At 40.0% G+C, this 15,010-nt stretch overlaps 1 protein-coding gene across 1 annotated transcript; it reads right to left on the bottom strand.

The window, feature by feature from the left end:
• Positions 1 to 1,679: 1,679 nt before the first annotated feature.
• LOC100835030 (ubiquitin carboxyl-terminal hydrolase 9) lies at positions 1,680 to 14,066 on the bottom strand. The gene is made up of 13 exons (XM_003573664.4): positions 13,729 to 14,066; positions 12,724 to 12,948; positions 11,726 to 11,870; positions 10,804 to 10,863; positions 10,597 to 10,692; positions 9,603 to 10,001; positions 8,758 to 8,898; positions 6,620 to 6,790; positions 4,330 to 4,587; positions 4,084 to 4,229; positions 2,778 to 3,335; positions 2,383 to 2,650; positions 1,680 to 2,286 (listed from the first exon to the last, which is right to left on the bottom strand). The coding sequence occupies exons 1-13, from the start codon at positions 13,875 to 13,877 to the stop codon at positions 2,107 to 2,109; spliced, it is 2,796 nt and encodes a 931-aa protein (XP_003573712.1). The 5' UTR covers positions 13,878 to 14,066; the 3' UTR covers positions 1,680 to 2,106.
• Positions 14,067 to 15,010: the final 944 nt, after the last annotated feature.

Below are 15,010 nucleotides of genomic sequence, written 5' to 3'. Positions count from 1 at the left end.
GATATGCTCTAAGTTCCAGTTCGGTTATCTCGCCCCGATGGGGATGGGGGAGGTCGTTATAGTTTCATTCCACGACCGAACGAGACCTAAACCTAAAGAGAGCAGAGCTAGCGAAAGAAGCGGGGAGATTTCGCATGTCCTTGCACTGATCCGCACATGGTGGTGTGGAGCTTTTTTTGACGTTTCCGGAAAAAAAACAAGTATCTGTTTTTATATGATTTTTCTCTTTTCGATTTTGCCAGTTTTCTCAAATACAATGCTGCTATCTTGCAGATGTACAAACTTGTCACAATGATCTTGAGCACCAACATGACCCAAGCAAGCTAGCCGTTATTATCGATGAGTAAAACTTGTCAATCTCAATGATGATGATAACCACTAAATGAGCAAATTGGTTGATTTCAACAGCGCCGACCAAGACACAATAGGGTCGATCTTGACCCATAGACGACAAGCTCGAGACCTCGATGGTCACCGATCTCGACAACAACAACAACGATCACGACAGAAGCAAACTAACCAATCTCGGTGACCCTAACCACAACCATGCATGATCCAAGTAGAGCAATAAACATGACATGGTGGGGGCTAACCATGCTGGCCACAGATCTCAACTATCTTGCATATGTACGACCCGACGACTATGATCCTGAACCACGGCAGATATTACCAACGACCAGAGAAAACTTGTCGATGTCAATGATGATGATGATGACCATTGCCTGAGCAAACCGGTCGATTTCAACGACGATGATCAAGACACGGCAATGTCGACCTTGACAAAGAGATGGCAGGCTCTAGAGCAGGTTCTCCCTGGACGATCTCCGATCTCAACAATAATGACAACAACACAGGCAAACTAACCAATCTGAGCGATGACAACCACGACCCAAGCAGACCAGCCGGTTCGATAAATATGACACAAAAGGGTTGACCGGTGATGGCCACTGATCTCAACGAGGGCAACATGACAAGGTTAACTACGATTGTCACCGATCTCAACAACTACCATGATGAACTTAATGGGAACGCTGCAGGAATGGCTGCGCTGCTTACCACCAGTGCACAGCAGAACTATGATTCCCGAGCACATGACCTGCGATACGGAAAGTAAGGCCTAAATGAATCATGCCGAGGCGCCAAGCTCGTTTTATGCCTATCCCCACAAATCAAGAGGTAATGAGAGGGGTTGTGGTTCAGTTTCTCTAGAAGATAACCGGAGAACTGCAAGGCCCTGGATAGGCCTGCTATGTGTTTATGGTCGACGAGATCTCCTTGCTGCATTGGATAGACGAGATCCCCTTGCCTCTTGCGAATTTTGCACGAAAGGGGCACCGTTCTTTGGTTAAGATTGTACTGATGTACTCCCTCCGATTCTAAATTGTTGTCGAAATATTACCCTCCGATTCTAAATTGTTGTCGAAATATTACATGTATTTAGACGTTTTTTAAGAATATATACATACATATTTTGACAAATTTGAGTCAAGAATTTAGTATCAGAAGAAGTAGCTTCTTAATATTCATTCGTCCAACAAAGGTTGTCTCAACTTTGATTAAATTTGGATGCCTAAGTTATGTCTAGATACATTCAAATTTTGACAAACTTGGACAGGTGGGAGTACAACCATTTTTACCCGGCAAGAAAAAACGAACCGAACAAACCCTGAGAGGGTAGATTTTCGTGGTGTAAGAATAACAATCGCGTGGGAACACAGGAAAGGCAAACATGCACCATCTCTACTTTCGATTCCGTTGGTTACAGTACCAGTTCACCACAATGGACGCCAGTAATGATAGCACCCGCCTGCCCATATCAGCGGAAAAAAAAAATCCTCACATCAGACATTCTTTTAACCACATCTGAGTTGGCCTGTCGAGATCTTCTAAAGGAACATATATGGACTGCAACGTATCAACGATTCACGTCCATGCTAACTTAGATTTAGATGTCAAATCTGCACTGCATCCCAAAATCTCACTGGCTCGATGGACCTACCGTACACCAATAGTGCCCTAAAACCAGAAAAATCACGTTCCAAAACAACCTGCGGGGCACCATGTGTGCCACAAAAATCACATCCATACTGATGTCTGAAATTGAACCTATGTTTCTGCTGAATCAACCATATCAGTGTCAACTGGAACATCTTCAGACATTGCACAGGCGTTGCCATCAATACGTCGATAGAAGAGTAGATAAGCTGCAGATGTCCTTGTTTCCTCTTCATTAATAGAGGAGACGTGACTATCATCAAAATGATACCAGCTCTCTTCTTCTACTAACTGCAAGTACATAAAAGGTAGCAAATGAATTTCAGGCAACCCACAAGTGAACATTAAAGTGATGGAAACAATATTGCGAAAAGATGGGTCACGCACCTTCGCATAGGCAGAATAGTGCCCACCTCCCAAACCACCGTAATGGTTTATCACTGCATAGAGTTCATAAATAGGGGGGCCTGATGTGTGCTTCGCATACTTGCTCATATCAAGATCATGGATTGGAAAGGTCACATAGGTATCAAGCTTATTTTTCATATAACGGCTGTATGAGAACCTTTTTAAGTGGACCACCAATATCTCAGGCAACCTCCACAAGTCAAGTTTCTTCCGGGCTTGTCTGTGCTCTTTGCAGCTAGGACAGTACCTGTTACAGAGGCAACAGAGTGTGCGAGTAATCAGAGATTGAAAAAGTTTCGTAGTAAGTTTTGCAGGTAAACAATGCAATTAGCTGAGGAGTATTTGTTAAGCAAGAGCAGGAAAATATCACTAACCACATGTCATCAGGGCCCAGAGGTTCGTCCTTCAGAAAAGCATCCAAGCATGAAAATAAGTTGACTGCTTCTTGCCGGGTTTTCTTGGACATGAAACCAGTCTTGAAAACATCAGGAAGATCATCCATGTATTTAAGGTTGTAAATTTCATGTTCTCTATCAGACCAGTCCATCGATAACCTCATGGGTAAGCCAACAACATGATTAGAATCTTCTTGTATAGGATTTCTCACATGACCTTTTTCATCACTCAAGGAGAGCCAGGAGGGTGAAAGCTCAGCATCAGCCGTCTCTTCATCCAGATTCGAAGTAGAAAGACCCTTCTCAGAGCAGGCGCTGTTATCCGTTAGTACAATACCATCCAGACTTGGCCCATTGCCATTTAACTTAACAGCAGACTCATCTGGAGTATGCACTTTTGCTCGTACAAATGGAGCCAGCACAGCAGTCACAGCGGCATAAATATCAGCTTTGCTTGTAGAGTGATTTGGAATACAAGTTACAAGAGGGCTTCCAATGAGCTTTCGAGTGATATTGAACTGGAGCTCTGGAGTAAATCTGATGAATTAACAGGCGCATGTCAATAGGAGCATAATCTGAATGTAATTCCAACAAGCATACTAACAGAATTATAAACAGATACACCATTAAATAAATCAAGACAATAAAATAACGCAAAGTACGAACTCTCTAAGTGCTCTCAGTTCTTAATTCAAAACAAAAATTGTACTAATTGTAGACAAAAACCACCCTGTAATATGGCATGCTATGAAGTACAAACTAGAAGAAGAAACCATAAAACGTAGTAGTGAGTAATAGCAGATTCTGAATCATAAGTGTGGCATAGACTGCAACAGTTTCTGTGTCCCATGCTAGCAGTCTCCGTCATAGATCTGATGTCCAGTGAGGGCTAACAGGACGCACCAATAATTTTCTGAACTTTTTGGCTGTGATCGGCTGAATGACAATCAACCAGTATGCCACATACTAGGTTCTAGAGATAGTTTAGGACTCTCTGTGCCCCTTTTTACTGCTTTGCTGATGCATACCGGTTAGATGATAAATACTTGAAGACAGAACTCGACCAGTGAGGAAGCTATGTACAATCCCCAATCTTCAAAATCCCAACCTAAATATGTTGCCATAACAGCTCCATGCAAGGAATTTGAAATACCGTTTTGTAACATTTTTTGATGGATTCTTTTGGAAATGATGGGATTACTGTACTGAACTTCTGTATGCAATGAATGAATGAAAAAAAATACTGCAAACTAAAACCAAATAACAGCATTTGCATGGCTCCTACCTGTCCACCTTCCTATGCAGGATCTCAACCCTCAAAAGTTTTTCATGGCCAACCGGAAGTTTATAGGCAACAAGCTTATCATTATCTTTTATAATTTGAAGTTGCTCCAACGGACTGAAATAACGGTACATCCGATTATCATACACCTGATGTATGTGAGTAAACTTTAGTTAGTTCTTTGCTGAAAAACATACCCTTTCCAGTTCCAAGAATGACTAAGCAAAAAGAGGCAGTCATGGATTTTACCTCTGCAAGTAACAATGTCTCAGAATCTTTTAAGCAGCATGCATCACTCAGGGCTTTACAAAGATCTCTGCAAACTCCATTTTTTTGTACCGTAACAGTGTAAGGCATGGGAAGTGAATCCCCGGTACCACTAAATACAGTGACAGTCATCATTCGAGTAACTGTTGAGGGCAATGGCAATGACAGATACATGAATGGATCAAAGGTGACAGAGATTTTGTTACATTCTGGACAGACTAAGGTGGACTTGTATTGTCCCTGAAACATCAAACAAAGAATAATGGTTATTGCAGAGAATGGAAACAGTGAAAATATCTTGCTGGGAAACTATCACTGTAGACAAACCAAAAGATAGCAAGAATGTAACATAACTTCTATAAATTCTATAATTCAAGCAAAGAACAACATAACTGAAAATTATGGATCACTATTGTTTCGGTTCTTCATTCCCTAACGTTACTACGAAAGTCGACTTATCAAGTTTCAGAGAGATCTTTCCATGTTCAGGTAAATATACTAAGTACTGGACAATCACTGAGCACAGTACAATGCATGTCTCTAAAATTTGTATGCAGACATGCAAATGGGTCACCATTAAGGTACAATCTGACCCTACTTAGTTCAATCAAATGAATAAAATTCCAAACTCACGTCACTCTTTGGAACTAAAGAACGTTGAAGGGTACCCTAATGGTGACCCATTTGCATCTTTACTTGCATAGATAATGTGCTCCTATGGAGTCTAGGATGTACAAACCTTGCGAACTGGACATTTAACATTTAAATTGTACAGACCGATCAAGTGAGGTCTAAATAAGGTTTAATTGTCTGATCTTGAACACCGTCTAACACCTCTTGTTTGAAAATTTTGAAAACACTTGTTGGACACCAAGATATCATCTTATGATGGACCCAGGCTTGAAAACGTTGTAGCAACCTAAGCAGGGATAATGTGTGCTCTCGAACACTTAAAAGCAAACCTAGGCTGCCACAATGTTACAGCAGCCTTGGAAATGTTTATAGTGACGAAGCCACGGCCATCATTATGATGGACCCCAGCGAAATGGCCATGCCCCATGGGTTTCTTCTCTTCTCCTTAAGGAGATCTAAATTCTTGTATGCTGATAAATCAACATGCAGATCACATTAACATCATCTGGTTTGGACATGATGTCAAAAAACTATGCAGGGTGATGGCAGGCAATGAAAAACTCATGAGAACGTAGCTCCTGATAGAGGTAGGCAACAAAATCAGAACAACCTCCTCAGCTGCAAGCACTGTCTAAAATATTTGTAGCTTATGTACAAAGTAATGCTCCTACTCAGCATCTCATCAAATCATGGCTTCTATAGTGTTCTAACTGTTCTGATGCTCCTTGGCAACAGGGCCGGAAGTAGAGGATGAATTGAGAGTCAAGACCAACCAACTAAACAGGGAAGCGCCTCCACCAAGCAATGCAGCAGAATGCATGTTGCCACTCAATTGATGGCCTCACTTACATGTCTTGAGGGTTAAAAGGTGAAAGTGAGCTCATATGATAAGGTTTAAACTTCTATGAGGGTTTTATCTTGTCCCATTTAGAGGAACAAGAATGTAAGCGATAGTGAAACAACTTTTACCGCTGTCATCAGATCACAGCAGGACGGACAATCGTAAGGCTGCTTTCTCTTGGACTTGCACAACAGCACATGACTCAACTAGATGACAAATCAGGTTTGGTGCCACTTGCCATGACGAAACATGTTTTGAAAGGAACTTTCAAGTTAGGTTTGGGACCTTCACTCTTAACAATTGATAATCAAACTCACAGGACACAATCCTAAACAAATTTGGAACCGTAGCCAAATTCAATTGAGGGCCTAATAACCATGCTGGCAACTAGATTCTCCTGATGACAACTAACAATAACCAGAGAAACATCAGACAGGCAGAAAGATGCAGTCTTCTATGATCAGCAGCCAGCAATATGTTCAACACGTCCTCTGATAAATGTTGATAAGCTTTCTTAAATAAGGAAATCTGAAATTTCATAACCTTTTCCAGCTGTATTTAAGCATAAAAACTGCTAAAAGCAGTAACCAATAGAACAGGTTGTGTTAATTTACATCTAAACAAGTTCCTGGTGTCATCAAGAAGCAACCAACTTCTGTGTGTTGGTCAGAACACACTCATTTAGCTGGTAATGACTCAGTTGCCATTCATCAAAAATTAGAATTCACAGCAACATACATATAGTTTCTGAAGGTACACATTAAGATCTAATTCAGCAAGTCTGAAACATTTACTTACCTGGAACTTATCTACTATTATGGAGTCATTTCGAGCTTTATGGTTATTCCAGCATTCTTCAGCAAATTCTTCTTCGGGACGACCATCCGCATCCTTAGCTTCAATATATGGTTTCTTCTTCACACGGTTAAGATCTTCATGCAGACCATCCAACAAAAATGCAAGTAACTCCTGTAGAAAAGAGGGACGATACTGACATAAGAACAAGAGAATATCACATTTAAGTATTCCACAGAGTATAACCAAACAAAAATGACAAAACTGCAGGTAAATAGAAGAATACAAGATTCAACAAGAGGGAATAATGGTTAGAGAAGAGAAGGTAATTATAGTAAAGGGGGAGAGAAAGAAAATAAGCTGTGTACATCTGTTTCTATACCGAAATAAGACCACAAGTTGGTTGGGATACTTTAAATGTGATCCATCAAAATCTTTAATCCATATACATATTTATCCATCTAGCAGTTATGGGCAAATTGTACCCTCCCCTAATCATTCCTATACTTAGGCCTCTTAATTGCACTTATTGCCTCCTAATTATTCTCTAATTTATTTTGTATAGATGAGAAAAAAAAATTCTACTTACAGAACATGTTTCTACCATGAACTATCTTTAATACAGAAATTCTCCATGTCTTTGCTCTTGATATGTGCAAGTTATATGACTTTTTCAATTAATATTTTAAATTTAACATTAGTCACTATGATGGTTGATAATTAAAAATTTCCCTGTAGCTATATATGTTTGATTTAATATGTATTACTCAGTTATACTCCCTCCCTTTCGGTTTGTAAGGCTCATCTAAAAAATCTCAAGTTTTTAGTATGTCCAGTTGTCTTGGGAACAAGCAAACTTTGGTTCCCAATGTGAAATCAACCGATGATTGAAGAGGACATGTGTGCATGCATGCTTTATTAATGATTAGTCTAGTGGTTTATGTGAATTAGGAGATGGGCCCTACAATCTGAAAGGAAGGGTGTATATTTTTTTAGTTTTCTTCCACATCAACAATGTTCAAGGTAAGACAACACGTAAAAACAAATAAGTATACTTGTATTGCAAACAGAATTGATGTTTTTCATATACATGTCAGCTGAACGTGCTTTGCATTGCAAATGATGTCAAGCAAAAAAGAAGGTTATCTGGTATGGATACCATAAGCATGCTCGCTTGAATAAAGCACAGAAACCAAGTTGGAAAACAGATATACGTTGTACTCCCTCCGATCCATAAAAAGTGTTGCCCACTTAGTACAAAATTTGTACTAACTTAGTACAAAATGGACGACACATTTTATGGATCAGAGGGAGTACAAAATAGGACGCCATGTGTCAAAAGAGCAGATAGGAAATCATAGATTACAATCTATGCACGTAAAACAGAAGAGGCTATATAATATCTATAGCATGAGCGACAGTGCAATACCAAGCTAAAGAAAACAAAGAATGTCACTGAAGAATTGTAATTCTGGCACTCCCATGACTAAACAGTACAGAACCAAAAACATGACAAAATATAAATATAATCCCTCCGTTCCATAATACTCCCTCCGTCCCATATTAAGTGCCGAAATATTACATGTATCTAGATGCTTTTTAGGTATAGATACATCCATATTTGGACAAATTTGAGTCACTTAATATGGGACGGAGGGAGTATAAGGGATATTAGGTTTCATTAAGACAAGGCTTTGAACAAGAATTACTCCATGAAAATGTGGTTTATATAATACGAAATGAAAATTTTCAGTAAGTACTTTTGAAGACGATCTAGTGATACCAATTCCATATCATATAAGACACATATTAATGAAGTAATTATTGGTCAAAGCCTTGTCTTAATGAAACCCAATACGCTTATATAAAAGAATGGAGGGATTATGTGTTTACTTATTCCAAGTCAACATTCTACAAAAACTAGCGCAATATCCATGTGTTGCAACAGATAAAAATAATAACATTGCATGTTTAAAAATATTATTATACGTCCATCTGTAACTCACTTTCAACTCAGATATGTATGTCAAAATTAGTATGTGGTGACAAGGTGACGTACCGCTACCACCGATTGACATCTTTATAGGAGTAAAGATAAAGATGAAGATTTGAAAACCCAAAACGTTCACAACAACACGAACCTGAGAATCATGCTGATTATAACCACTAAACTGAGGAGCAAATCGAGAAAGTTTTGACTTGAATGCACGGGGAGGAACAGAAGTTCGACCAGCTGACCAAAGTTTTTGCAGTAGGTCTCCAAATGCTACCGCGAGTTCACCCTGCACAATTGAAAAATCCTATGTCACAAACAGTATTACCTTGTAAGTTATTAAGGGATAAGAATGATAAAAATGCTAGTCTGATGGCTTCATATGAACCCGAGAATTTAGCAACTTGGCAGAAAATTAATCTACAAATTTAGAAACACGTGTATGTGAAATTTGGTAAAATACATGATTGCTTGTAGTCTTTGCAAACCGTAACTTTCAGATATTTATACAACAAGTTACATAAGTTGTACTGTACCTAACTGTACAGTAACTTAACTTGATATTTCATACAGCTCAAATGATCATACTTCCTTACCAAATTTCCCTAAACCTATCCTTTACATACATGATTTTTTTCGAATGCTAAATTTTGTAGATATGATTTTACATAAACTTCCCTCCGTTCCTAAATGTAAGATGTCCTAGCTTTGTCCCAAGTCAAACTTCTTAAACTTTGACAAGTTTATAGAAAAACCTACGAACATTTACGATTCTAAATTAGTTTTATTAAATCCATCTGGATATATATTTTCATAGTATACTTTCTTGATATTCTAGATTTGGATATATTTTCTACAAACTTGGCCAAACTTTAAGAAGTTTGACTTAGGGCAAAGCTAGGACTTCATACATTTAAGAATGGAGGTAGTACTATATAGGGTTCATACAGACCCAAGATCAGAAAATTCGGACTACAAGAAGGGAGCTCATACCTGAAGCCCGAGTGGATTTTCCGTGTTTATCTCCTGACTATAGTCCTTCAAAAAATACTGTACTAGTGGAGGTGTATGGACCAAGGCCTGTATGGCACTATTCATGAAGCATGTATTACCAAGATTATGCAACCCACTCAATCCATGCATGTCGTCTTTTACTCCATTGCTGAAACTACTATACCCATCTTCTGCATCCCTTTGTAAAGGATTAAAGCTATTATCTTGTGAAAAACTGGAACCAATTCCAGATGAATAACCATTTGAGAAGGTAGGGCCTCCAGCAATAGAAAATGATGACGTGGAGGGTTCAAGTGGAACTATTGCTAATTCATTGTTGAAGGATCTCGTACTAAGATCAGAACTCCAGGTATCATCTGCACTTATCTCCAACAGAATCTGCAAGCATAAAGCAAAATTAAGGATTTCCAGCCACACCGGAGAGAATAGCAAGTAGTTACAGGCTTCAGTTAAAACAAAGGGTAACAACTGTGCATGGTGAAAGCATATGGTTTGAGAAAGCCACAAGCATTGTTTCATGAATAGGAAGGACTGAGTTCCAGGAGAATTGAACTCAAACACTAGATTATTCATTTCACATATTCAAAACACAAGAGTTAGAAAGAGAATTATACAATAAGACTATCAGAGCCAATTTCATTCATCTAAAGTAATACTCCCTCTGTTCCACAATTCTTGTCGAAATATTACATGTATCTAGACGCTTTTTAAGAATAAATACATCCATTTTTGGGCAAATTTGAGACAAGAATTATGGAACGGAGGTAGTACCAATGTCAGCCATGAGATAGCCTACCAAATGTAGAAGCAAACTAACATAACAAAAACGGAAGCCAATTTAAGGGTTTTATTAATTCATGTAGGAGAACAAGATGCAAGTAATGCAGCAAAATAACAGGTGCCATGTTGTTACTGAGCATAGTAGAAACCCTGACAGGTTTCAGAACGGGAATGCATGAACATAACATGGTACCTCTTGATCCATCATAAGTTGAGCTTCCTCCAGTGTCTCATTGAAATTGGTCAATTTTTTTACCTTCATCTTTTGGAAATGATCCCAGATATGGAGCTGAAAATACAAATGAGAGCAAAGAATGGAAAGCATAAGCACAGCAATGCTGCTGCTGCACTAAAAATAAAAGGCAGATATATGTGACACAATTGATGGCAATGGTTATACCTTAGACTGCTCTACAGAAATAAGTGAACACACCAATTGGTAAAGCTCATGAACTTTGGCCTGGAAGCATCAAATACATATGTCAAAATAAATAATTGCTTAAAGAATAAAATTGCCAGCCAATTTTACTCTGGCCAAATAAGTGAACAAACCAATTTTAATTCTCGATGAATACTAAGCAGTGCCAAGGAAAATAGCTCATACAAAATTCTTTCATTCCATGCAGTTTTACTCGGAAGTATATAGTATTGAAAACGTCAACCCATAGTAGTTTCTTTGGCATCAGCCTGAAACAAACTTTTGTCCGTTCTGTAGGGCAGAAGATCCTGAGAGGAGTATGTTAGGACTTAGGAAAGATATCTTCAATTAGGAAAGAGATTAGTTGAAATAGGGAAACAAAGATATGGTTTGTTAGGAAAGTGGGGATTCTATTCTTAGCAGTCAAGCCAAGCCTTCCTTATAAAAGGGACACTATGCACTCATTATTGGTTAAGCAATGAAGTAATAAAAAGTTCCCCAAAGAATAAGTTCCTGTCTTCCACGTCAGGGATGAGCCCTGTCGCAAGTTGTAGAGGGCAGGCACCCTATCCCGGTCTCCGAACCGTTTACCATGTCTAGCACATAACACTTTAACCAAAGGACAAGTAAAAGTATTGAAGATCTCAAAATAGTGTGCCGGAGAACAAAAGGAGATACCAACTGGAAGCTGAGAAAAAGACAAGTGAAATTGACTCTTCTCTTCTTTTAATGTGCCATCGCTCCAAAGGAGAAATTCTGGATTTTAAGTTTATTACATGCATATAGTAAATAAAGGATATGGACAAGTGTTTTGACACATAATCTATCACACATCAAAAAAATTATAAGAACCCCAATTTGAATTGTGGATCATATCAAAAGAAATATAGTAACGCTAATTTACCTTCCTACTTATTTGGATAATCCGCTCAGAGCTGTCTCTTTCATCGATTAGTTTCAAACGGAGGGGATAGACATCCACTATGTATCTCTTGGAATTTGGGTCCTCACAAATCACTTTCCTAGAAATTACTGGTCCACCTTTATACCTGAAAATAACCATCTACCCAAGATGAGTAAAATAGATCGTGCAAAATATAGATAAATAACTCATATGTTTCCAACTACGTGTACATCTAGCTTTCAGATTTTGTTCTCAAAATCCAAGTACATGTCATTCTTCAACTTTGAATGACATGGCATTTTACCCTTTTTTCTTCTTATATGCCACTAGTCTCCTTCATGCCATTGGCATCCGAGTTTAAAGTTTGCAACCAAACTAGCATGACTTCAGTCACTTCACACTGCAACTTCCAACGATGGAATTGGCCGACATGTATTTCTTAATTCCATGTGTAGGAGGAAGTCTGGATGCATCTACGACTGAATGAAATTAACTCTAAGTAAGCCATCCAATAAGGGTATTACTATTACGTTCTTCAATGCTCATGCCTAGATTATTATGCAAGATGCACGAACTTTGTTTATATATATGGAGTAGTAACCAACAATTTTTCACATGAACTGCTACCAGTAGATGACAATCCATAGTCTGCCTGCATACAACCACACCGCCAAAACACACACAGACACAACCGAAAAGGGGGGAGGTAAGGAACTCTGAATTTTATCATGAAATACAAATGAATGAAGCAACAGAATCCTGTCTTTCAACTGACAAGCTGTCAGTATAATTAGGCATAGTGGCCCTGAACTACTCGTAGGTAGTCAGGTAAAAGGAGAATAACAGTGCAACAACTAATTGCCAACAAACATGTTGAACAGGATAATGGAGGCGATATTGTTGGTCTAGCAAATTTCCTGCTAAGTTATACTGTTATAGTAGATGGTATTAGCAAAAGTAAGACAATGCATGCATTATATGGTATTGCGATTGCATACCAGCCATATAGTTTCCTCCAAACTTCTTCGGGCACCAAAGCGTAGTCCTCTCCTTCTCTCAAGGTTCTTTGGAGCTCTGGCTCTTCACTACCACTGATGGTCTCCTCCAAAACAAGCTTTGAGTTATCAATCTCTCCAGGTCTATTGGTGGGTTGTGATGGCATGTCAGTGTCATTATCCCCGTGACGGGGTAAGCCCACATAAGATTGCCAGTTGTTCCACCAGCTGCAAAATTTACACAATCACTAATTAAAATAACCATTTGAATGAGAAGCAGATGGCTTGATATTTTAACTTCAACAGGTCTTCAATGCGGACATTATATTTGCAAGATATTAAACCGAAGTAGGGCATTCTTCTAACAGTCAGTTGGATATTCATGATCTGTGTTCACAGACAAGATATTGAAACAGATGGTCATACATCCACATCAAGTCCTCAGCCACATTCACAAGGGTCATACATAACCTCTCGTCCTCTCCTCAACCAGCACTCAGCACATGAGTTGCATTCTCCACTACCGTAACTACAGACCCTCACAGATCACCACTTACAATGTAAGCACCAAACTCTAATACACCAACATGAAAATGTGGAGGACATGGACAACAGTTAAGTACCCTATGTCAACAAGTCACCCAGAACTGAGTCGATGACCCTGATAAATCTGCAATTTCCAAAATAAAGATAATCTACCGCCAGAACCTGGAAACCCCACGATTTGCAAATGATGCAGGAGCAAATCGAAAGAGCGCATCAGAATTAGATCATTTCTACGGCGCCCAATACAACCAGCCCCAAACACACATAGATTCGATCGCTGGGCCGGTCACAAAACAAAATGACAGGCGTGAGATCCCCTGCCCCAATTCAAGACCTAAATTACTCGCCCACGTAAGATCCGCACGGCCTAAAGCCTATCGTCCAGAAACACGAACGAATTTCACGAGCAAGCAAAAATAAAATGCGCACACAATTCACAGGGCTTGGTAGGACTTGGCCCACCTCTGAGAGACGAGGTAGCGGAGATCGCCGGTCTTGACATTCGCCTCGGCCTGCCGCGTGAGGGAGTCGACCGCCGCCCGCTCCTCCTCCGCCGTGCACGGCAGGCAGCTCGCCGCCGGGAGAAACCCCTCGGCGCTCGGTATCGTCATCCCTCCTCCGCCCACCTCCGATTCAATCCGCCGCCCAACCGAGATCGAGTCGAATCGGATGAAAACCGAGCCCTACCTAGGGTTTGGTAGCTCGAGCTTTTTATTTGGACGGAATGTAGAACGCGAAGCGGAGGGGGAACGAAACGAGAGGACGCAAGGGGAAAAAAGTGAAATTGAAATTACGGGCTGTAATGGTAGGCGACGGCTGGGCGTGGAAAGCCCCGGTCCTTTCGCGTGCGCTCCGCTGGAATGGTGCACGCTGACATGTGGGTCCCTGTAGAATGGGACAACAGAATTGCTGGACAAGTTTGGGTTCCCCGCACCATTGTTCTGGCCGCCGCGCCGGATCGGTGGACGCACCGCTGCCGAATCGGCGGAGCTTAACTTTTGGTGTGTTTGTTCTTCTTCTAAATTCTAAGCTCCACTTCACATTAACATTTCACTCCATCTCTACTCCACCTCATCCACCACATGTGCCAAATGGTTAATGGGGTCTCCTAAAAATAGAGCCGATGAACTGTAATAACATATTCCATTCCTACGGAATTAAGTGACGCAACTTTGTCTATATGTGTATGGTGCGTTTTAGTGGGTTAGAAATAGCGAAGTAAACAATGTGTCTTAAATGATAGGATAGATGTGACATGCATGTGTATCGGATGGAAAAAAGTCATTCACATATGCAATGTCTCCGATTCCATGCATGTGCCACCAGCCGCCGATCGAAAGCAACACCCTTGCACAAACGGCAACGGGATGCTGATCTACCACTATCTCACTCCAATCCACAACCACGATCGCAATCAGTTGCGTGAAGCCGAACAGCTCTTATTGCCGGCCGCCAGAAGCCGTAGTTGCACCAGAAACAACACACATGCCAGAACGAACGGGGGGAGTTCGTGTGGGACGCAAAGTCGTACATGCTAATGGTTGATGAGCTTGATACATACAAATTGCACCACATGAAAAGGAATGCTTACTACTACACGTCATCCGTATAAAAAAATCGAGGACTAAAAAACACACACACACACACACACACGTAATAGATGTCTAAAAGAAAAAACTCCGTGAACAAAAACATCCAAATGACTCTATTAGAAAAAAAAATATAAATACATAGAGAGAAACCA

Source organism: Brachypodium distachyon, chromosome 3 (genome assembly GCF_000005505.3).
Source record: "Brachypodium distachyon strain Bd21 chromosome 3, Brachypodium_distachyon_v3.0, whole genome shotgun sequence".
Classification (NCBI taxonomy): Eukaryota; Viridiplantae; Streptophyta; class Magnoliopsida; order Poales; family Poaceae; genus Brachypodium; species Brachypodium distachyon.
The sequence above is the reverse complement of the archived record's forward strand: the minus strand, read 5'-3'. Positions and strand labels throughout refer to the sequence as shown.

Excerpts from the sequence above, each read along its gene's own strand:
- LOC100835030 (XM_003573664.4), bottom strand. The coding sequence starts at position 13,877 with ATGACGATACCGAGCGCCGAGGGGTTTCTCCCGGCGGCGAGCTGCCTG. Across the intron at positions 8,899-9,602 it reads AAAATCCACTCGGGCTTCAG|GGTGAACTCGCGGTAGCATT; the intron begins GTATGAGCTCCC and ends TCAATTGTGCAG. Across the intron at positions 3,336-4,083 it reads CTGCATAGGAAGGTGGACAG|ATTTACTCCAGAGCTCCAGT; the intron begins GTAGGAGCCATG and ends TTAATTCATCAG.